Raw genomic sequence first — 24,005 nt, forward strand, 5'->3', positions numbered from 1 at the left:
TTATATCAACAGTGGCATTTTTCAAGATGTGTTTCGGCTAGTATTTTTTCATAAATAATATAATTTGTTATTATTATTACCATTATTTAAGACTAGCTACACTGACCTAACCATGGTAATGAGGAGCCTTTCCTCCTATGTAATATGTATGTTCTGTTTGAATGATGTTTGAAATTAGGAAACAAACGGGATAATAATGGGCTCATATAAGTAAATATGCTCTTCAATTTTTAAAAGGGGGGAGAGAAAACATCCTGTCGCTTTTGTTGTTGACATCAACAACAAAAATAATGTCACTTGATGCATGCTTTTATACTTGAAAACCATGAATAAAACTATGCAACATAAAAGGAAATGCAACCCATGATACATTAAACAGAGGTTGTGTTTCACTATGGTGGGTCGCCACTTGATTTCCAATGTAAAATCTGTCCTGAAGAAAAACCAGTTGAGAACCACTGAGTTAAAGGTACAGACAGGAGCAGTCACACACCTACAGGATATGTTAATTATTAATAATCATAGGACATTACTTTAAAAGCTCACAGAGCTGATGTTATTTTTCATTTAGTAATTAAACATGCTATGCTAACATGTAAACTAACATGCTTTAGTTATATAACGTTATAGTTACATGCTATTATCATGTTTATGCGTTATGCGTTCGGTTTATTATTATAATTCTGTTAGCTTTCTTATTCTATTTATTTTCAAAAGAAAGACTTTTTTTACACATACTTCCATAAAAATAAAAAAAATGGTTTCAAGTTTCAATTATATTAAAGCGTTTGTTCAACCAAAAAAAAAAAAACCCTTCTGTTTTCACTCCTTTAAGGATCATTGTAACTGATAATAATAATTGTGTACCGTGATATTTTCTGAGACGGTTATCGTTCTGTGAAAATCTCATACCGCTGCAACCCTTACGTCACGCAACAGATTCGTGATGGGTCGACTGGTAGCAGGAAGCATTTTTTATGTATTTTTTCCCCAATTTGGTATGCCCAATTCCCAATGCGTTCCAAGTCCTCGTGGTGGTGTAGTGACTCAATCCGGGTGGTGGAGGACAAATCTCAGTTGCCTCCGCGTCTGAGACAGTCAATCCATGCATCTTATCACGTGGCTTGTTGAGCGCGTTACCGTGGAGACGTAGCGCGTGTGGAGGCTTCCCGCTATTCTCCACAGCATCCACACACAACTCACCACATGCCCCACCGAGAGCGAGAACCACATTATAGCGACCACGAGGAGGCTACCCCATGTGACTCTACCCTCCCTAGCAACCAGGCCAATTTGGTTGCTTAGGAGACCTGGCTGGAGTCACTCAGAACGCCCTGGATTCGAACTCACGACTCCAGGTGTAATAGTCAGCGTCAATACTCGCTGAGCTACCCAGACCCCCGCAGGAAGCGTTTTTAAAAAGTAAAAGTTTTAATTATCGACTTGTTTCTTACACAAACATATCGATTTACTTCAAAAGACATTAATTGATCGACTGGAGTCGTGTGGATTACTTTTATGCTGCCTAAATGTGACTTTTGGACCATCAAACAGCCAGCAGTGTCATGCCACACATTTGCTTTCATTGTATGGACAAACAGCTGAAATGTGCTTATAAAAATCTTCATTTCAGTTCTGCTGAAGAAGGAAAGACATACACATCTGGGATGGCTTACAGGTGAGTAAATCATGACAGAACTATCATTTTTGGGTGAACTATCCCTTTAAGTCATGCGAGAGGTAGTGTGAACACAGTCGTTTCCTTTTCCGCTATTACATTTTGATAAAAGATTGCAGAGACATAATTGTAATAACGTGCACGGATGAACGGTTCACAATATGACCAAGAACATTAATAGGGTCAATTTTGATTTCATGTTGACTAAGATTAGTTAAATCTGTTACCTTAGGGATTAGGGCAACATTTGATGCAGTAACTAGTAGTTTGGTCAAGTTCTTGATTCTGTCCTCCTGCTCTCTCTGGAGCTGATCTTTCTCCTGCAGAAGTTGGCACAGTGACTGTCTCTCAGTTGCAGTTGTTTGTGTGACAGACGAAACCTGTGAAATGAGAGCAAAACAATCATTTGAGGAGACGTTGGACTTTTTAATCAGTGTTTGAAAGATTGTCAGTCATGGAATCAACAATGAGAAACATGCGAACTGCATGTTTACCTCTTGAAGCCGTCGTTTAAGATCAACAATCTCATTGCGGTATCTTCTCAAGAGAGCTCCTTCATCCGAGACCTCCGTAACGTGAGGGTCATTCTTCATGCGCTTTGCAGCACTAGCAAACTTGAATTGTGGTAAAAACAAAAGTCAAATTCAATACATCTAGCAAACTATGAAAAACAGCAAAGAAAGGGTCTTCTCTCGAACCTGTAAAGTGCTCACGGTCTCGTCGACAGTGGCTGGGGTGATTGTGCAGATAATGACAGTTTTTGCATTGCCACCCAAAGAGTTCTGTAGTATTCGGGTGAGTTTGCTGTCTCTGTAATTCAAAAAGCCCCTTTTGGATGGAAGGGAAAAATGACATTATATAAATAGTTTACTAGACCAAAAATAATACAATGATGATTAAATGGTTGTAGGGCTGCACGATTTGGACAAAAGTCATACTGCGATTGCGATTTGAACTGCGATTATGATAGTAAGAAGAAACATAAATGGTAATGTTTTTCACATGTTCAACTGCCATAAGGCTGCTGGGGTTTTCACACGAGTCCTTATAAAAAGAACCAAACTGAGACCTTTTTTTTTTCAATTCACTCACAAACAAATAAATATATAAACATTGAAATGACAAATAAAAAACCACTGTCTTCTTTATATTCAAATTGTACCCATCCACCATGTACCTGTTTTTATTTTGTGATAGGGTCTCAGCCCACTAGTCATCATCATTAGTTTTTGAAACTCAGTCAGCTTGAATATTAGGGATGCTCTAATCAGGATTTTAATATCCGATACCAATCTCTAATTTTCATCTAATCATCAGATAATTATCACTTAACTTTTTATCAGCAGCTCTGTCAAAACTGGTTATGTTTCTTTCTACAGGTGCTACTGTTAATGCTCTTTGCTCAGTAATCATTTAATAAAGATTTTTCAATTATATCCCATCTTGCATTCCACATTACTATGATACCGGTGCCTGGTGGAGGCTGAGATGCTGTTACCACATATGATAATAAAAACCACTTCACGCAAGTGAAAATAAAGCGCTTAAAGCACGCAAGCAAACAGAACTCTGAGCACTTCTGTTACTCGAGCATGAGATGGAGTTCTGGAGCACAGTGAAAACACTGTAATAATGCTGTAACTTCATATAGACTGGACAGAGCAATGCAAATAAACTTTGAAGCGAACAGACTATTTATTTATTTAATTAAATCGCAGCCCTTTGCGATTTAATATTCGCACCAGGTCATATTATGATTTCAATTTTATTTTGATTAATTGTGCAGCCCTAAATGGTTGTTTAAAACACAGCTAAAGTCTCTGAAATGTCTCACTTCTGACTCTCATCAGATAACTTCTTGATGACTTGACCCAGCGTGAACAAACTGCGGTTTATATTACAGCCTTCTTTAAACCGGGCTCCTGTCATGAGGGTACAAACAGAGAGAGGATTTAACACAGACACATTTATTTTATTTTTTTTTACAAAAATGCTCATACATGCAGGCTGCATTTTCACTCACACACACACACACACACACACACACGCCACTTTATTAGGTACACCTGTATATCTACTTATTCATGCAATTATCTAATCAGCCAATCGTGTGGCAGCAGTGCATAAAATCATGCAGATATGGGTCAGGAGCTTCAGTTAATGTTCACATCAACCATCAGAATGGGGATAAATGTGGTCTCAGTGATTTGGTGCCGTGGCATGATTGTTGGTGCCAGATGGGCTGGTTTGAGTATTTCTGGGATTTTCACACACAACAGTCTCTAGAATTTACTCCGAATGGTGCCAAAAACAAAAAACATCCAGTGAGCGGCAGTTCTGTGGATGGAAACACTTGTTGATGAGAGAGGTCAGACTGGTTCTTGCTGACAGGAAGGTGACAGTAACCCAAATAAACACGCGTTACAACAGTGCTGTGCAGAAAAGCATTTCTGAACACACAACACGTCGAACACTGAGGCGGATGGGCTACAGCAGCAGAAGACCCCTCTGGGTATCACTACTGTCAGCTTAGAACAGGAAACTGAGGCTGCAGTGGGCACAGGCTCACCAAAACTGGACAGTAGACGATTGGAAAAACATCGCCCAGGGGTGTATTGCAAAAAACTTAAAGATCTGATCAGTCAAGTTAGGATTTTTCATAAATTCATATGACGGAAGCAAATCCTAATTGTAGTTAAGATAAAATAATGCACTTAGGAAATGTTATTCTATAATAGTTTTGTCCGAAACTAGATCCTAACTGAAATTGCCATGGTTACCAAACAGTTAAGATTCTAAAGTTAGGATCTGTAGTACGTCCCCTGGTCAGACATAATCTGGATTTCTGCTGAGGAACACAGACGGCAGGCCCACTGCAGTCTCAGTTTTCCGTTCCTGGCTGACAGAAGTGAAACCCGACGTGGCCTTCTGCTGTTGTAGCCCATTCGCCTCAAGGTTCGACATGTTGTGCATTCAGAGATGATATTCTTCTCAGCACAATTGTACAGAGTGGTTATCTGAGTTACTCTAGACTTCATGACTTCAAACCAGTCTGGCCATTCTCTGTTGACCTCTCTCATCAACAAGGTGTTTCCATCCACAGAACTGCCGCTCACTGGATATTTTTTGTTTTTGGCAGCATTCGGAGTAAATTCTAGAGACTGTTGTGTGTGAAAATCCCAGAAATACTCAAACCAGCCCGTCTGGCACCAACAATCATGCCACGGACCAAATCACATTTTTCCCCATTCTGATGGTTGATGTGAACATTAACTGAAGCTCCTGAAAATCTGCATGATTTTATGCACTGCAGCCACACGATTGGCTGATTAGACAATTGCATGAATATGTAGGTGTACAGGTCTATATATGTAAGTGTGTGTGTGTGTGTGTGTGTATATATATATATATATATATATATATATATATATATATATATATATATATATGCAGTGTTTCCCCTATATGCATTTTGTAGCGGTGCTGCACCACTGCCGAATTATGAGCGCCACTGATGGGATTTCACATGGTTCATTTAATATTCTTGACCCAACATAACGTTTGCCAGCCCCAGTCAGCTGTGCGCTTTTTCACTGCAAAAGAGACCCCACCACACACACAAATATACGCACTTAAACTCTATCATAATTTTCATCTGCATCCCATCCTCAAAATCAACACTGTACTGTCAAATGTGCATTGAAATGCATATAACATGTAATATTATTTGCATGGGTGCTACCAAACGGTGCTAGTGCCACATTTTCAACGGGCCCTTTGAGGGCACAAATAAACCCTGATGTGGCCCAGGCTGAAAATGAGATTGACACCTGTGTTTTAATCTATTCTTCAAACAACATGCGTCAATACAGGTCCAGCGTTGCAGGCTTGTGGACGCACGCACAATAGCACTGCTGCTGAAAAAATCCTAGGGAAACACTGTATATATATATATATATATATATATATATATATTACACACACACACACACACACATACATACAGTATATATAGAGAGAGAGAGCTAAAATTTGAGTAAATAAAAGAATAAACTGTACTAAGACAAATTGTTACCCTCAGCTCCTGTCTGACTCGCCCGTTCAGCACCGGCAAGATCAACCAAGTTCTACAGGAACAGACAAACAAAAACTCCTAAACACAATAAATGCAGCTAAACTAAATTATATAAATGCAAACATACAGACATATTTCAAGGACAGTTCTCATTTATTTTAATCTTACCAAGTGTGACACTATGATGGCTCCTTCAGCATTTTCTCCAGACGCTGGGTCACTTCTCTCCCGGCTCTCCAAGATCTAACACACAAAAAATAACTAATAAACTTCAGAGATGAACCCAAATCAAACTCCAAACACACCCTGGAGTTCACCACGCTTCTTACCATGCGGAAAATTGTGTGAGAGCGACTGCTGCGCTGGTTCATTTTAGTCTTCCCATAATGCCTGTTTTCTGTGTAATGAAAGTCATGAGACAGTATTTCAATACACAGCAAAAGCACCACACCAAAATAAAAAATGATGTATGAAAATCGAGGGAAGTGATTTAAGAGCAGCTGTACTTTCTCCTTTGGTGATCCAGGACAGGACCTGCTCCGGAGACGTCACCATTTCTTCTGTCAGATCAGCTACATACACGTTTTTCTGTAGACATAGACAAGCAGTTAAAAGCTGAATCTATGCTCATGTCCACAAATACACAACCATAATCCAATAAGACAAAATACTAACATAGTTCCCTTCACGAATTTCCAGAGGTTTTCTCTTCCAGCTGTCGCAGAGTAAATCTGTGACCGTTTCGTTGTATATTTCCATGTAGCTCACACGTAGGAGAAACTCCTTCTTTGGACACTAGACAGATTGACACGGGAAAAAAAAAAAAAAAAAAAAAAGAGATATTAAGCTTTATTTCATTGACTGTTTATGAAAGTCACAAAAGTAATTTATTTGCACTATTATCATCCAGGTTGATTTGTCAACACTTACATTTTTAATAGTTTTAAAGACATCAGCCATGGCGAGTGGTATCACACCAGGGTTATGTTCACTACCCATCATGGTGAAGGTCTTCCCAGAAGAAGTTTGTCCATAAGCAAATATCGTCCCTGCATCATGAATTACAAAACAAACAAAAAAAGTGATTTTTTAAAAACAATTTCATATCTCTTTCATATCTCAATTTCAAGTCTCTAGACTGATTTTAAGAAATAGTTCACCCATTTTGAAAATTCTGTCATCATTTATTCATCCTTATGTTGTTCCAAACCCGTATGCTGCTATGTTTTCAGTGGAACACACTTGAATTTCACACATACAACAACAGCTCAGAGACCACAAACTAGTTGAAAAAGGGACTTAAAGCATTGTAAAAGTAGTCCATGTGAGTCATGCAATTGGCAGATAAGGTTGTCCACCTTTCAGGTTCATGGACATGTAATCTTTGAGTTCACACTGTTTTCACACACAGTTTTGCGGGTCTAAAGAGGTCGTCTTTGTTTTATGATTTTTGTCATATGACTACAAAATTGTTGGTTAGACGACATGACTGATTTGGTGGACAAGTGTTTTTCCAAATATGACAAGTGTTTTTCCAAATCCACGTTGTGGATTGCTCCGCACTCAGTATGAGTGACGCAAATTTCATCATCAGCACAGCCACGCGGCATGGAAACGGTCCTCGTCTGTGCGCATCATCCAAGAACGCGCCAGCCACTGGTGGCACTAAAAGAGTACGACAAAGCAGCTGTAGTGGGCATGCGTTGAGTGTGTTCATGTTCGCTCGCGGACAGAAAAGTATACTTTAAAAGGCAACGCAGTTGGCCGGAGGTGATCCTATCCAGAATGCGGATAAACTAAGTATACCTAGGCCTTAACTAGGTACAATATGAAAATATTAACTTTGCTAATTATATTTTGTTAGTTTTTCATCAAATGTGGTCAACATTTTAGCCTTTTAAAAATGAACAAAATCAATCAATAATTATGATATTATATTGCATATTTTATATTTTGTTACATTTTTATAGTTTAATTTCCTAATTTGTAGTTTTGTTGAAAAGGTGCTAAAAAACGGTACTGTCTCTTTAAGAGAATCCGGCATTTCTGTAAACAGCATTTCTGTTGTGTTTGATCAATAACTGACTGTAAAGAACAGAAATGGTATTGAAAGAGACATTATTCAATGACAAATCAGTTGTGTGGATCTCATCTTTGGACACACATACATTACATAGAACAACTTTTACTCTCAAAGATCTCACTGCCGAATACTCGGCCGCTACACCACACAACCACTGCCGAATACTCGGCCGCTACACCACACAACCACTGCCGAATACTCGGCCGCTACACCACACAACCACTGCCGAATACTCGGCCGCTACACCACACAACCACTGCCGAATACTCGGCCGCTACACCACACAACCACTGCCGAATACTCGGCCGCTACACCACACAACCACTGCCGAATACTCGGCCGCTACACCACAAAACCACAGCCGAATACTCCGCCGCTACACCACAAAACCACAGCCGAATACTCCGCCGCTACACCACAAAACCACAGCCGAATACTCCACCGCTATACCACACAATCACTGCCGAATACTCCACCGCTATACCACACAATCACTGCCGAATACTCCGCCGCTATACCACAAAACCACAGCCGAATACTCCACCGCTATACCACACAATCACTGCCGAATACTCCACCGCTATACCACACAATCACTGCCGAATACTCCACCGCTATACCACACAATCACTGCCGAATACTCCACTGCTATACCACACAATCATTGATGAGTGAAACCTAAACATTTACCAGCCAGTTGCCAAATATAGACATTTATATAATATATCGCATAGTGTGAAATTTGGTTGCAAATGCGAGTGATTTCCTCTCATTTCGGTGGACGGTTGCACATAGAGTAAAAGATCCATTCATGGCTTTTGAGAATCGATATCGAATCAACCAAATAAAAATAAAAAAAAAATAAAACGAAAAATCTTTTTTTTTTTTTTTTGCCCAGCCCTATTTGTATTGTATTTTGAAATACTTTATAAGACTATGAGAAATAAAAAAATAATAATAATGTGTCACGTATATTCCAAGTCCTCTGAAGTCATATGATAGCTTTGTGCGAGGAACCGACCCAAATGCATGTTGTTTACGTGAAGCTTGATGGCCCCTGGTCACTACAACTTGGAGTTTTTTACCATCAGGGTTTTGGAACATGGAAGTAAAAGATCACAGGGTAAACTTCAACAGCAATGAATGGGAGATCACAGCAAATATTATTTTCACTAACCCATTTGCTCCAACAGCAAGCGAAAAAAATCCACTATTACGTTTGAATGACTTTCCAGAAGAGAGAAAAAAAAAAAGAAAAAAAAAAGCGTGGTGGATTACGAGTCAGATGGGAGAAGATGCCAAATTTACTGTCACTCTCTCAGCAGCTGTAATAGAAACTCACTCACAGCTGTGGTCATTCAGTTTTTTAAACTAATTCCAATATTACACAAAGCATAATGTTATAAATTTACACTCAATATTTAAAAAATTGCTAATATAAAAAAGTTTGCTAGATTTACGCTAATAAATAAGACAGAAACGCGTCAAAGTCTGTGAAAAAGGTCTACTGTATATAAAAGAGCAGCGTGAACATTAGGGCTGAAACGATTAGTTGACGTTATCGACAACGTCGGCAATAAAAAATTGTCGACAAAAATTTTCATTGTCGAAAAGTCATTTGATCTCATTTAATGTAACATAAGATCATGTGAAACTCTAATGATGACACGCGAGAGCAGCACTTCAGCTCGCGACGGACTGAGGAGAAGAAAACAGCTCACAGTCCAGATGCACTTTTTTTTTTTTTTTAATCCCCTTTTCTCCCCAATTTGGAACGCCCAATTCCCAATGTGCTCTGAGTCCTCGTGGTGGCGTAGTGACTCGCCTCAATCCGGGTGGCGGAGGACGAATCTCAGTTGCCTCCACGTCTGAGACCATCAATCCGCACATCTTATCACGTGACTTGTTGAGCACGTTACCGCGGAGACATAGAGCATGTGGAAGCTTCACGCTATTCTCTGTGGCATAAGAGCTAATGATTAAAACTTGCAATAATCGCCAAATATTCAAATAATCCTTCTAATAATCATTAGATTAGTCTACGATCAAAATAACAGTTAGTTGCAGCCCTAATCAACATTCAGCTGAACATCTCCTTTTGTGTTCCACTGAAGAAAGAAAGTCATACATGTTTGAAACGACATGACAGTGAGTTAATCATGCCGTTTTTTAGCACCCACCATTATAACCTTCAACTGCTGACACAACCAGAGGTTTGGCGATGTCCTGATAGAGTTGACTGGTGGTCTCCTCAGCACTGAAAACACGGTCTGAAACACATAAAAGCTCAGAATATTATAAATCCATTAAACACTTCTTTACCATCAATCAATAGAAGATAAACTGCTGTTGAACTGACCGAAGCTGAAGCTCTTGGTTTGATTTCCGTCATCATCGATCTGATGTATGGCCTGTTTATCTGCTCTCCAGAACAACTGCCCGTGTTCTGAAGTCTCCGAATCCTCCCTGAAATCATCAATAATATTCACCACATTATTATCGATCACCAATGAAATAACTGATCTGTGTGCTGTCCTCCTCAAATACATGGAACATAACCGACTGCTAAATCGTTTATATTCCTATTCTGAAGTACACCTAGTCTTTTATTAATTATTTTTAGTACGTTTACAACAGAAATGTGACAAAATCAGCCTATTTTATTCCCATGACGTCAATAACTGTTGACCACTAAGAATCCCTCAGCATTAACTGACGACTGTCTTATGTTAATTTAACTCAGATCTGTAAATATTACGTTTTTCTTACCTCTTTATAAGGGGTCTGACCCTGACACACACTTTAACAGCGGATTCTTCAGTCATTTTTCTCCATATAGCGGCTAAATGACCTCTTCAAACTCACTGACGGACTGACTGAAGCGCTCAGGGAGATTTCAAATTTAAACTGACTCTTCCCATTGGACTATCACGCGCACGCGCAGAGCAACGGTCACTCTGAAGCTCCGCCCACTTGAGTGAACCTCTCAGTTGTTGGCTGTGTCAAGAAGGTAACCCCTGCAGCGTAAGTCTCGCGAGAGTCTCATATGTTGGCACTGAGGTTGGTTTTAGAGTTAGATTTAATGATAGGATTAAGGTTAGGGTTAGATTTAGCGCTATGTGTAGGGTTTCTGTAGAACTCTAAATAAACACAAAAAACACTGTGTAAGCATTCGATCCTGTTCTCGCGAGAGTTTAGGTAACTAAGGGTTACCTTATAGACACGACCTCAGTGGTCGTTTAAAAATATGAACGTTGCCATATGGGATATATTTATTTATAATGAAATGTTTATTACACTTTAATTGTATTTGTCCATTTATGTTTCACATGTTCATAAGAAATGCGCACAGATTTTGATATATTAAAATATAAATTATTATAATTTATTCAGTTTGCGTTTGTAGGAGTTCCAAGTGCATATCTCAACTGATAAAGGAAACATTAATTTAATTAGAGTAGATATTGACTTTTGACCATTTTCAATTGTGATTTAGAGTTGCCATATGACAGCACTTCCCAAAATATACCTCTTCTAATTGCTTTTTATTTTGTTATTGGAGCTATTTTGTAAAGAAATAAATAAATGTTACTTACGAGTACATATCTACATAGAAATGGTTATTATAAATATGAAGATTGTGACATTTTTTTTCTTTATTATCAATAACTCAGTCAACAGTGATCAATTTCTGTAGATAACTCAGAGACACAGTCACTAAAGTTATATTTATGACAAAACAATTCAAAGTGTTTTGTACATGAATAATCAATGCAATCTATAGACATTTACAGCTTTTTACATAAATAAAAATTGGGTTTCCAAAAATTAGATCTAATGATATCTTAACTAATGCACTTTAGAAAGCCATTTGTGCACAGAAGCATTTTTGTGTATGGCAACAATGGCAGAACTAGTAAACAACACTTCTTTATTCTCTATTAGTTACTTTGTCAACTGTCTTTAGATTGTATGAGCCCACAAATATCTACGAGACATTATTTACTTGTACATTTTTACCCAGTGAGGGTCATATAAAACAGTGGTGGGATGCTGAACAATCAATAAAGGCATTAATTAAAGCAATTAAAATAATTCACTAGGACTGGTCAAAAACAAAACCATCAAGTTCAGGATGAAATGTCTCAAAGCATATCATAAACTATTAAAATTAGGCTCTTTACATTTAGATGTATGCTCAGTTTACCACATGTAATTGATTATACGCACAAATAAACTGAAAAATACACAGAGACATTTTTCCATATAATAACACATTTGACAGAGAGAGTCAGATCAGGGAGCAATGTCAGCTTAATTTAAAAATAATGTTTAATATTTACTTATAGACATAATTGACTTGAACCTTTGGACTTTTTCATCCGATAATTTTCGTCATCATTCACTCCACATTCCTGGATACTCTGTTTCATGAGGGATAGATCAATGTTCATTAAAAACTGCTCTGTTTAAAAGCCTAATCTAATAATGCTTGAATACAGAAGAGTGCATTGTAAACTCACTGAGTGTTTCAGAACTCAGTTTACAGTTCTTGAGAAAAAAAATCAATAATCACTAACACAAATACTGAGACTGTCTTTACCTTCTGCTTTTTCATAAATATTTAACAATGAACCTTTAATGAAAGTCTGAAGTCTGATTATGTAAATCAACCTCATTATTCATGTTCCTAATTGATCTTGAGATGTGAACGCAGGAAATAAAGTTCTATTTTAATGTGTTGATGATTATGATACGGTGCATGTGGAGGATTTGGGCGGCTGCTCTAGAATGGACTCGCGGCGCAGGTCATTGGGTACGGTGCCCCCCGGACCCCACACGTTCAGCTCGCCGTAGATGCCCGTCTCGATCATCTCCTCCTGCCAGGGTATGGAGATGTTTCCTGACGAAAACTCATCAAAGAACTTTTTATCATCATCCTCCAGGCCGACCCCCTTCACTGTGGAGAAAGCCCCCACATCATCCAGATTTTTGGCATAAACTGTCTTAGAATCCGGTACAAAAGGAGGCGGCAGAATTCCTGTAGAGCGAGAGAAACAATCTGGAGTTAACGCGCTCAAAAGATCAGATGGACATCAAACTAAACTACACTAAACTAGAAGAAACTAAAGGAACTAAACTACATTAAAATAAAATAAACTAAGAAACAAATCCAGACTGTGTTATTTAAAATGAAAGAGCCAAGCTTATTGAAATAAAGTTAAAATAAACTAAACCAGACCACACGAAACTAAACAACACTATACTTAATGTCACTACACTACAAACACTAACTAAGTTAAGCTAAATGAAACTGCAATAAGTTAAGATAAGCTAAACTAAACCAAACAACACTATACTAAACGTCACTACACACACTAACTAAGCTTAGCTCATTTATATTAAACTAAGTTAAGATAAGCTAAACTAACTAAGCTTAGCTCATTTATATTCAACTAAGTTAAGATAAACTAAACTAAGCTTAGCTCATTTATATTAAACTAAGTTAAGATAAACTAAACTAAGCTTAGCTCATTTATATTAAACTAAGTTAAGATAAACTAAACTAACTAAGCTTAGCTCATTTATATTCAACTAAGTTAAGATAAACTAAACTAAGCTTAGCTCATTTATATTAAACTAAGTTAAGATAAACTAAACTAACTAAGCTTAGCTCATTTATATTAAACTAAGTTAAGATAAACTAAACTAAGCTTAGCTCATTTATATTAAACTAAGTTAAGATAAACTAAACTAACTAAGCTTAGCTCATTTATATTAAACTAAGATAAACTAAACTAAGCTTAGCTCATTTATATTCAACTAAGTTAAGATAAACTAAACTAAGCTTAGCTAATTTATATTCAACTAAGTTAAGATAAGCTAAACTAACTAAGCTTAGCTAATTTATATTCAACTAAGTTAAGATAAGCTAAACTAACTAAGCTTAGCTAATTTATATTCAACTAAGTAAAGATAAGCTAAACTAACTAAGCTTAGCTCATTTATATTCAACTAAGTTAAGATAAGCTAAACTAACTAAGCTTAGCTCATTTATATTAAATTAAGATAAGCTAAACTAACTAAGCTTAGCTCATTTATATTAAACTAAGATAAACTAAACTAACTAAGCTTAGCTCATTTATATTCAACTAAGTTAAGCTAAACTAACTAAGCTTAGCTCATTTATATTCAACTAAGTTAAGATAAGCTAAACTAACTAAGCTTAGCTAATTTATATTCAACTAAGTTAAGATAAGCTAAACTAACTAAGCTTAGCTCATTTATATTCAACTAAGTTAAGATAAGCTAAACTAACTAAGCTTAGCTAATTTATATTCAACTAAGTTAAGATAAACTAACTAAGCTTAGCTCATTTATATTCAACTAAGTTAAGATAAGCTAAACTAACTAAGCTTAGCTCATTTATATTAAACTAAGTTAAGATAAGCTAAACTAACTAAGCTTAGCTCATTTATATTAAACTAAGTTAAGATAAGCTAAACTAACTAAGCTTCGCTAATTGAAATTAAACTAAATTAAGATAAGCTAAACTAAGCTTAGCTCATTTATATTCAACTAAGTTAAGATAAGCTAAACTAAGCTTAGCTCATTGAAATTTAGATAAACTAAACTAAGCTTAGCTCATTTATATTCAACTAATTTAAGATAAACTAAACTAACTAAGCTTAGCTCATTTATATTAAACTAAGTTAAGATAAGCTAAACTAACTAAGCTTAGCTCATTTATATTAAACTAAGTTAAGATAAGCTAAACTAATTAAGCTTAGCTCATTTATATTAAACTAAGTTAAGATAAGCTAAACTAACTAAGCTTAGCTCATTTATATTCAACTAAGTTAAGATAAACTAAACTAAGCTTAGCTCATTTATATTCAACTAAATTAAGATAAGCTAAACTAACTAAGCTTAGCTCATTTATATTCAACTAAGTTAAGATAAGCTAAACTAACTAAGCTTAGCTCATTTATATTCAACTAAGTTAAGATAAACTAAACTAACTAAACTTAGCTAATTGAAATTAAACTAAATTAAGATAAGCTAAACTAACTAAGCTTAGCTCATTTATATTAAACTAAGTTAAGATAAGCTAAACTAACTAAGCTTAGCTCATTTATATTAAACTAAGTTAAGATAAGCTAAACTAACTAAGCTTAGCTAATTGAAATTAAACTAAATTAAGATAAGCTAAACTAACTAAGCTTAGCTCATTTATATTAAACTAAGTTAAGATAAGCTAAACTAACTAAGCTTAGCTCATTTATATTCAACTAAGTTAAGATAAGCTAAACTAACTAAGCTTAGCTCATTTACATTAAACTAAGTTAAGATAAGCTAAACTAACTAAGCTTAGCTAATTGAAATTAAACTAAATTAAGATAAACTAAACTATGCTAACTGAAAATAAACTAAGTTAATATAAGCTAAAGAAAAACTACACTACACTCAAAGGAAGCTAACCTACTCTCTATCTTACAACACACCTCACTAAGTTGAGCTAACTGAAATTAAACTATGTTAAGATAAACTCAAAAGACCCAAGCTAAGCTAAAGTAGCTATAGCTAGGAAACTAAACCAATATCTAAATGTAAATGCATGTTATGTAAAATTGCAATGCATGAGGAGCGAAGTGTTGTGTTTTTATGAAGTCAGCGCCACACCTGCGTCGAGTTTCCTCCAGTTGATCTCGCTGAAGAACGGATGTGCTCGCAGCTCATCACAGCAGTCGTTCTTGAAGCCCAGTCTCTTATCCACCTCTTTAGCCAGCAGACCCTCACAGATGGACCGGGCATTCTCACTGAACTTCTCTGGATAGGTCACGGGGTCATTTAAGATTCGTTTCTTCACCTCTTTATTCTCCAACTGAGCAGAGGAACATTTTTATAACAATGAAGTATTAAAAATCTGATTATATTCCATTTTTAAATTTATTTATTTATTTATTTATTTTTTTGCATATTAAAATGTATTTAAATGCTACTTGTACTTTCTCTACATTTGCATGTTTATGTTTATTATTAATACACAAGTTTATTTCCCCATCAACGCCCTTACACCGCATCACTACTGTGTTTTTTCTTTATATTTCCCCTGACACACGTCCACCTCAGTGACCAATACATGATAATACATTTGAATATTCTGTACTGGACAGTGGACACTGATTGGACGTTATGAAAAGGGATTAATTATAAAACAATATAATTGCACCTTCTCTCCTCGTGTCCTGAAGGGTCCTTTAGCTGCCATGAACTCGTACAGCGTCACTCCCAGAGTGAAATAATCAACAGAATAATCATATTCATCACCTTTCAACAGCTCTGGGGCCATAAACCCTGAAAGCAAACATGAAACATATTTACCAGTGGAATTATATTGTGTGGGTCAGTTTAACAGGATGGATTAATTTTGAATCTGATAACAAGGGCGAAGCAGCCATGGTAACATTTTGGGTGATAACCAAGACTTTCTTGGACATAAACATCAAACCATAAATTATATTTACAGCAATAACAATAGACATGGGGTCATAATGTTATATACTGAAACGGTGATGAAAAAAATTAAGTTATGTGACTTTTGTCATTCAGGGAGAACATGTGATGGAACATAATGATGCTGAAGGTTTCACCTGGAGTTCCAGCATATCCTTTGGTTTTAAACTGATCTTCAGCCAGTTCAACAGCCAAACCGAGATCAGAGATTCGCACGTTACCTGAGAGAAAAAATCATGTCCAAGAAATGTCACAGATTTCGAGGATGACCGAAAAGTACAATCTTTACAGAGTAAATGCATTTAAAAGTGTGATATCCCTTCATATAAAGACCCAATGAAATCAAAGTTGACTATTTGCTTTCTCAATATCGTACATGTTCCTTGTCTTATTGTGAATGATTCATCAGTGCATGTTATTCCAAAGAAAAATTGACTATGAAACACTTATTTTTCAACCACCTGTCATGTAGAGACACTTTACACCAGTTCCAATCTTGATGACCAGTGGAGCTAGTGTTATTCATTTAGAGTTGTTAACATGTTCACCTTCATTATCTAGAAGAACGTTCTCTGGTTTGAGATCTCTGTAAATGATTCTCTTCTGGTGTAGATGCTCAAGGCCTTGAATGATCTGAGCAGCGTAATAACACGCCCGTGACTCGGAGAAGCCGGGGTTATTCTCGTCCACATTATAGATGTGATACCTGTGAGGGACAGCAAGACAACATTTACTCATTATTAGCAATTACAGGCGCAAGCAGGGCAATGTCTCCATGTGCATCATACTAAGAATGATCCAATGGTAACAGATTTAACCCAAATTTACAACTATTTACAGGTAGGTGGCGCTGTCACAACACTACTCTGGTACCGTCAGGGCATGGACCCAAGGTCTCACTGCCAAGAGACAGACTCACAAACGGTTTTGAATATCAAAATTTGGCCAAAATGGCCCAAATACGGTGGAATTTACAGCCAGTCTTAAACAAACTGGTATCATTGTGCTGCACATACACAAGAGAATCTAATAGATCGTACAATAAATTGATTTGAAAGTTATAAGCATTGTTCTTTTTGATTCACTCTTAACCAATAGGTCACAGTCCCCAAACTGCTCAGGTCCCCTCAGAGATTGAGGTCCAAGATTTGTTCCTTAACGCCAATGCATTGTAAAGATACAACCTAACTTCCTGTTTGGCGTCTTCGTCGTCAATTTCATCTAGTAACTTTGGACTGGTTTCGGCAATCAAAAATTCATTTGATAACTTCTTTGAGGATTGGTCTTATGTAAATACAGCAAAGCGTTGCCATGATACAGCTTTGGATGCTTTTTGGTGACTTGACATCTAATTCGTTGGTGGCGCTAGAGGTTATGAGTTAGAAACCTCAAATTTGGGTCAGTTACATTTAAGAGTGTCCTTTATCAGTATGCCAAATTTCATAACTTTTCTATGTACAGTTCTATGGGCTGCCATAGACTTTCGGCGGATGAATAATAACAAGAAGAACACTAACAGCTTGGCCCTTAATAAATACACAAAAATATAAGTGCAAATTTAAGCTGTTGGTGGTCCTGGAAGGTTTCAGAGGTGGACCCAAAAATGGATTAGATTGATGTTCATACTCTCCCAAATCAATGTGCCAAATTTTACAACTTTCCTCCATTATATGATTGTATGGGCTGCCATAGACTCCCAGCAGAAAAAACAGAATTATAAGAAAACCAACAGATACAACAGATGTCTACACATTCGCCTGGAGTGTGTGTGTTTGTATTCACCTCAAGTCTCCTCCATTCATGATGGTCATCACCAGGCAGAGTTCAGTCCTGGTCTGGAAGGCGTAAGCCAATGACACGATAAATCTACTGTGAACTCGAGCCAGAATCCGTTTCTCCACCATAGCACCCTGTGAAAACACCACAACACTACTAGAACATTTGCTCATCTGTATTTGAATCTATATGGACTAGAAGTCATGACCTGTTTGGCACCAAAAGATTGTCAAAGCCTCAAGAGAGACAGACCAAAGACCACTAGAAAAATGGAAAATAGAAGAATTTGCACCAATGTACTACAATTGTTTTGCTCGACAGAATTATATGATGCATGTTTTCCCAGCATGATTTGAGAAAGAGCAGAATTTGAAATATTTCCTATCCATTTGATGTTAGAACATTTCCTTGTTTTACATTTTTAAAACCCAAAAATCTTCTGTTTTGAAATCTAAGTTGAATGTGGTCTCAGACTTTTAGACTCCTCTGTTTGCATGTAACTATCTATAAGGTCATTATAAACATGAATCGAGTCATTTAATTAATCCTCCTGACAGCAAACATTAATAATCTGTTATTAATCATCTGTCATGTCCAGCAGCGTCCACATGATGTACAGTGTTAAAAGTGTGAAACATTTTGAGAACATCTTGTACTGTACTGTTCATATGTGCAGTGTTCATTGTGTCCAGGATTTCCCCAACAAATCTGTTCCATATTTAAATGTGTTGGAGTTGCAGTTCATAATGCGCTGACCTGCCACTGCAGCACTAAAGCTTCTAATACCGTGCACTGCTGTCCGCTAGTTCACAGTGCTGTGTTAACCACTTTTACTCTAGTAATATTTACATGCACTTCCAGGGAAGCAGATATAATAAACACTGTTCAGTGTTCTTGTTCTGTTGCGCTCATTAAAGTCTTGTATGATTATTGGGTGTCTTCATTGTCTAGACCATCTTAAATCATTGATCACATTACACATTGATCAAGCTGTGATGTTTTAAAACTGTAGAGTGAAGCGACAGCCAGAGCATCTTAACTGCAGTAAAGCCTTCACCTTCATCTTCAATGTCACGTCTGCACAGATTACAAGAGCTGCTTAATTACATAAGACCTGGATATCAGTCGGGATAGACATCCTGTTTAAGCATTATCTTAAGCATCATCCTATCAATGCATGTTTATACAATATCAGTAATAACACCGTTTTCCAAAACAACTTATGAAACATGCCTTGGACTGTGCACATAGCAGTAATTCTGTTGCAATAACGTTCTGTTTTGTGTGTGTGTGTGCGTGGTTTTTTTGTTGTTGTTTTTTTTAAATCAATTCATTTCTAAATTTTACAGCTGAACTTTCAAGAAATCATATTTTCCTCATCAGGCCAAAAGTACCAGAGCCATAACCACTATAGAGTGACGAGTCCTCCCCCCAGTGTTCAGATTAAAGGTCAATATACTGTATATGGGGTCTTCAATGGCTGATTCTTAAACTATAACCCCTAATCCAACATATGTGGTTACAGTTTCACTAATAGTTCATTATTATTTCTAACCCCATCACAGGAAGTCTGGAATTCATATACTTAGGATTTGAATGGAGTAAATTATGGTAGTATCCCCAGTTTTGTGTCAAGTGATAAATTACATAAGATAACGAGAAAAAATGAATAACCCATGACATTTAGTAACCCTGTTACATTCAGAAATGTATTTGAAGATCTGAGATATGGCTAATAACAGCATTAACTGCAAATCATTGCAGCCCTCCAAATAATTCACAGTTAATATTATATATAATAGTATACTCTATATAATAGAAAAACAACACAACTTGGACCCACTTTATATCAGGTGTCCTTAACTACTACATACTTAAGCATTTCATACAATGTGCTTATTATGTACATACGTGTTGTTGCATTGTACTTACCAGAAAATTTAAAGTACCTGCATTTAATTACATCTGTAGTTACACTGTTAACCTAACCCCAACCACCCTAACCCTAACCTAACTCTAAACCTACCCATACCTCATCCTCAGATGCGACAAATGTGAATTTTGCGAGATTTTTGCAGAACAATTGTATTGTATTTTTTAAATGTTAGTATATAGTAGTTAGAGACACCAAATAGAAAGAGCACCAAAAACTTTTTTCTCTATAACAGTAGATTAGAAGTTTAAAAATAATGAAATAATCATACTGTTACAGAAGCCATGTGGTCAATAAAACATCAATAAGGTCCCTTACTTGAATGTGATGTCATTATTAAAAAATATTATTATTACTATTATTATCATAGTAAATAATACAAATAATTAATTTGAATAATAATTTAAAAATATTTTTAAAGGGAAAAATATCACAGCAAAACAGGTTGACCAGTAAGTTCAAAGACAAATTCTGTATTTTAGAAGATTTAAATAAATAAATAAATGTATTCTATCCATACACCATACCAATATAACAATTTTACATAACTTTAGCAAATAATGTGACTATATTCAATATCCTGTTAATTATATCATTAGTATTGTCATGGGTCACAAATGGCAGGATGTTTCCTGAGAATGAGAACTTTTTTCCTACCTCATATCCTTTCCTCTTCTTCAGTCTCTTCTTGTTGAGCTTCTTGCAGGCGTACAGTTTTCCCGTGGCTTTCATCTGACAGGCGGATACCTCTCCGAAGCCACCTTTCCCCAGAACACGGAAGTCCAGGAACCAGTCTTCTGCTACCGGCTGCATCTCCAGCCATTTCCACTGCAGGAAGCGTTTGAAATACATGCTCTCTAGATAGAAGGTGAAGGGAACTTCTTTGAGGAAGTCAAACACACTGGTATGGATCGCAACAAACAGGTCATCCGCCGCCTCCTGGTGCTGTTCCTTCACTTTTGTGATGTCGTTCTCAGGTAAAAACGGGCAGAAGAGCTTCGCCGAAGGTTCCATATAGCGCTGGAGGATTTTAGCAGCTTTATGAGTGCGATCTTTATCCTCGGCAGTGTCATACTCCTCGATGTCCTTCCAGAGGCGACAGGGGCCCTTGTACTCGTTGGTGGTTTCCAGGTACTCTTGAAACAGGCGTTTGCCGATGGGCTGCTCCACACAGATGCTCTTGTACTGAAGATCCAGAGTTTCTCTCAAGCCTTCACACACTGTGATGTGAGGCAGCTTGAGTTTGGCGTGATACTTCTTGTCTCGGTTGGCCGCCGGGTTCGCCGAGCCATCGAAACTGCCACGGGCCGAGATGTACGCTGAGTTGGCCACCACAGTGGTCAGGCCGCCGATATCCATGGCAGCAAAACAAGCGAGCTGAAGAAGGTGAACTTGGATTCACAAAGTAAGAAAAGCCTGAAGGGTTCAGAGCTGAAGCATTGAAGCCCAATGGCCTTCTGTAAGACTGGATGAAATTCGTCGTCAGACTGCACCTAAACCACCCACTGAGAAAGTCCAATTGGACCGACGACACAATCCTCACAGGAAATGTTTGTGATTAGTGTTCATGAGAGGCTTCAGGATCCTGGAAAGTGTTGGTGGTCCAGATGACCCTCTGGAACTCTCAGACAGATGCAGAGAGAGTGACCATTGAATCCAACACAATGTCTTGTGGCTGATGCCAAACTGAATACTAAGCCTTGTAACACACACACACACATACACGCACACAAACACATACAGATCTAACTGACTCAACATCTTTGAAAAGGCTTTATCCCCCTAACTCCATAATACCTTCCCCAGGTTAACCCTTGAACACCTCAGTAGGAGCGAAACCTTCACACATAACTCGAAACTACAGGAAACAAGTGCATATTCATTCTACATAAACAGACTTTCATACTGCATTTTTGTGAAAGATTCCAAAAACACCAGTATTCAAGTTGTTGTATTTCAGAATAGGGGAAATGTTTAATACATCAGCATTTCAGCAAATAGTCTCTTCTAGGAAGCTAAACAGGCCTCTGTGGACCTTTGTCAGGGTAAATGCCATGTTTAATGAAAATGAGGCTGTAAGAGATAAACGTACAATCATTTGTAGGGGGAGTAGCAAAAAAAAACAAACAAACTGTCTCAACTGCTCAGTTAACTTTGGGCCATGGTGTTGACAAATTTTGTTTCGATTCAACAAAGCGTTGCAAAGTTACAGTCACATCTGGTGTTGGCACAGTTGAAATAATTGTGCCATTATACCGAAAAGGACACCCCCCAAGGGTTTTTTTTTCTCCCAATTTGGAATGCCCAATTCCCAATGCGCTCTAAGTCCTCATGGTGGCGTATTGACTCGCCTCAATCCGGGTGGTGGAGGACGAATCTCAGTTGCCTCTGCGTCTGAGACCGTCAATCCGCTCATCTTACCACGTGGCTTGTTGAGCACGTTACTGGAGATATAGGGCATGTGGAGGCTTCACGCTATTCTCCGCAGCATCCACGCACAACTCACCATGCGCCCCACCGAGAGCAAACCACATTATAGTGACCACGAGGAGGTTACCCCATGTGACTCTACCCTCCCTAGCAACCAGGCCAATTTGGTTGCTTAGGAGACCTGGCTGGAGTCACTCAGCACGCCCTGGATTCAAACTCACGACTCCAGGGGTGATAGTCAGCGTCTTTACTCACTGAGCTACCCAGGCCCTGAGAACCCATTTTTTTATATATATTTTTGGTATGGCTTTGTGTGAACATCATTTAGAGCCAACTTTGGTTAAGATTGGACAAAATTTGTATGAGCGCATGGTGCCAACGACGCCTACCAAATTTTGTTCCAATACACCAAAGTGTCGTTGAGATAACACAAATTAGGGCAGAATTACAGTTGGTGAATAGACACTATGGCAGATTGTGGCAAAACTGGAATAGTCTGATTTCATATGACCTAAGGAATCCAAAGACACCAAAGCCATTTTTGAGATTTCTTGACCTGTAGGTGGTGCTGTCACCAAACTTGGAAGGTAGCCTCAGATCATGGTCCTCAAAGTGTACCAAGTTTCGATAGACTGAAGAATTGCTTAGATACAGTCTCACTTCCTAAGCTGGACTGACATCGTTCAATTCACAAAAGACCTTATTCGGAGTAGCGCCATATTTGATTTCTTACATTAACTTTTGACCATGCTGCACACAAATGACTGAACAGAATTTTGCCACAATTCGGAAGTCGCACCGTGGACTTATTCACAGTAGCACCATGTTTTATTTTTGATGGGGATAAAAACAAGGCTGTGAAGGATACACTTACGGTCTCTTCAATGTGTTGTACTAAAGCTGTTTAAAACTCCTAGATCACATCTCATTTTCACAACTTGTTCTTTCTAAAGTTTATCATCTACTGAACAGTACAGCCTATTGAAGAGATTGTAAGTCTTTCTCTCACAGACTCGTTTTCATCCTTGGGTCAGTCCATCTCAGTAGTCCAATAATTGTAAAGTTGGTTGCTTGACCATTTTTAATTTTCCATTTTTTTGTATTTTTATTTTGTATAGTTATTACCTCTATGTATAAAACTACCAGTTTCTTATTTTTATTTTACTTGGTTTAACCATGACGGCCATCTTTGTGTCATGGCACTCAACCAATTTTGCATATTCTTGTTCCTTAGACTTAGAACTTAAGTCCTAATGTAATGCTCAAGATTGCTCAAAGTTCCACTTTTAGGGTCAATTTATAATGGGAAGGGTTCGAGTCTCAGTCTTAAATTTTGTAGGGGGTACCTAGGTAAGTATAATGTGCATGCAGAACATTTCAGGTTTGAGAGTTCTCTTTTTTTATGGGGGTGAGAAAATTCAATTTTTTAAAATTCCCCTCACTTTCGGGTTGAATATCTCTGGTGGAGGACCAGATAGGAACCTGAAATTTTCACAGAAATAAGTCCTCTGTT

General features: G+C 37.4%; 2 protein-coding genes across 6 annotated transcripts in view; both read right to left on the bottom strand.

The window, feature by feature from the left end:
- cenpe (centromere protein E) overlaps positions 1 to 10,748 on the bottom strand; it is a 48,057-nt gene extending 37,309 nt beyond the window's left edge. For all 5 annotated transcript variants that reach the window (XM_051702022.1, XM_051702025.1, XM_051702023.1 and 2 more), the window contains exons 1-13: positions 10,606 to 10,748; positions 10,196 to 10,302; positions 10,017 to 10,106; positions 6,684 to 6,802; positions 6,429 to 6,548; positions 6,260 to 6,341; positions 6,083 to 6,150; positions 5,922 to 5,996; positions 5,754 to 5,805; positions 3,513 to 3,600; positions 2,377 to 2,506; positions 2,173 to 2,292; positions 1,906 to 2,058 (exon numbers count right to left, since the gene is read on the bottom strand). In XM_051702022.1, the coding sequence (XP_051557982.1) occupies positions 1,906 to 2,058; positions 2,173 to 2,292; positions 2,377 to 2,506; positions 3,513 to 3,600; positions 5,754 to 5,805; positions 5,922 to 5,996; positions 6,083 to 6,150; positions 6,260 to 6,341; positions 6,429 to 6,548; positions 6,684 to 6,802; positions 10,017 to 10,106; positions 10,196 to 10,302; positions 10,606 to 10,661 (1,260 nt within the window). In that variant the 5' untranslated portion in view covers positions 10,662 to 10,748. The remainder of the gene's footprint in view (positions 1 to 1,905; positions 2,059 to 2,172; positions 2,293 to 2,376; positions 2,507 to 3,512; positions 3,601 to 5,753; positions 5,806 to 5,921; positions 5,997 to 6,082; positions 6,151 to 6,259; positions 6,342 to 6,428; positions 6,549 to 6,683; positions 6,803 to 10,016; positions 10,107 to 10,195; positions 10,303 to 10,605) is intronic.
- A 506-nt stretch (positions 10,749 to 11,254) lies between these two features.
- Positions 11,255 to 21,769, bottom strand: grk1a (G protein-coupled receptor kinase 1 a). The gene is made up of 7 exons (XM_051702060.1): positions 20,720 to 21,769; positions 18,136 to 18,263; positions 16,902 to 17,059; positions 16,491 to 16,574; positions 16,070 to 16,194; positions 15,520 to 15,721; positions 11,255 to 12,877 (listed from the first exon to the last, which is right to left on the bottom strand). Exons 1-7 carry the CDS (start codon positions 21,419 to 21,421, stop codon positions 12,585 to 12,587), a joined length of 1,692 nt encoding a protein of 563 aa, XP_051558020.1. The 5' UTR covers positions 21,422 to 21,769; the 3' UTR covers positions 11,255 to 12,584.
- Between the last annotated feature and the right edge of the window lie 2,236 nt (positions 21,770 to 24,005).

Source organism: Myxocyprinus asiaticus, chromosome 7, assembly GCF_019703515.2.
Source record: "Myxocyprinus asiaticus isolate MX2 ecotype Aquarium Trade chromosome 7, UBuf_Myxa_2, whole genome shotgun sequence".
Taxonomy (NCBI): Eukaryota; Metazoa; Chordata; class Actinopteri; order Cypriniformes; family Catostomidae; genus Myxocyprinus; species Myxocyprinus asiaticus.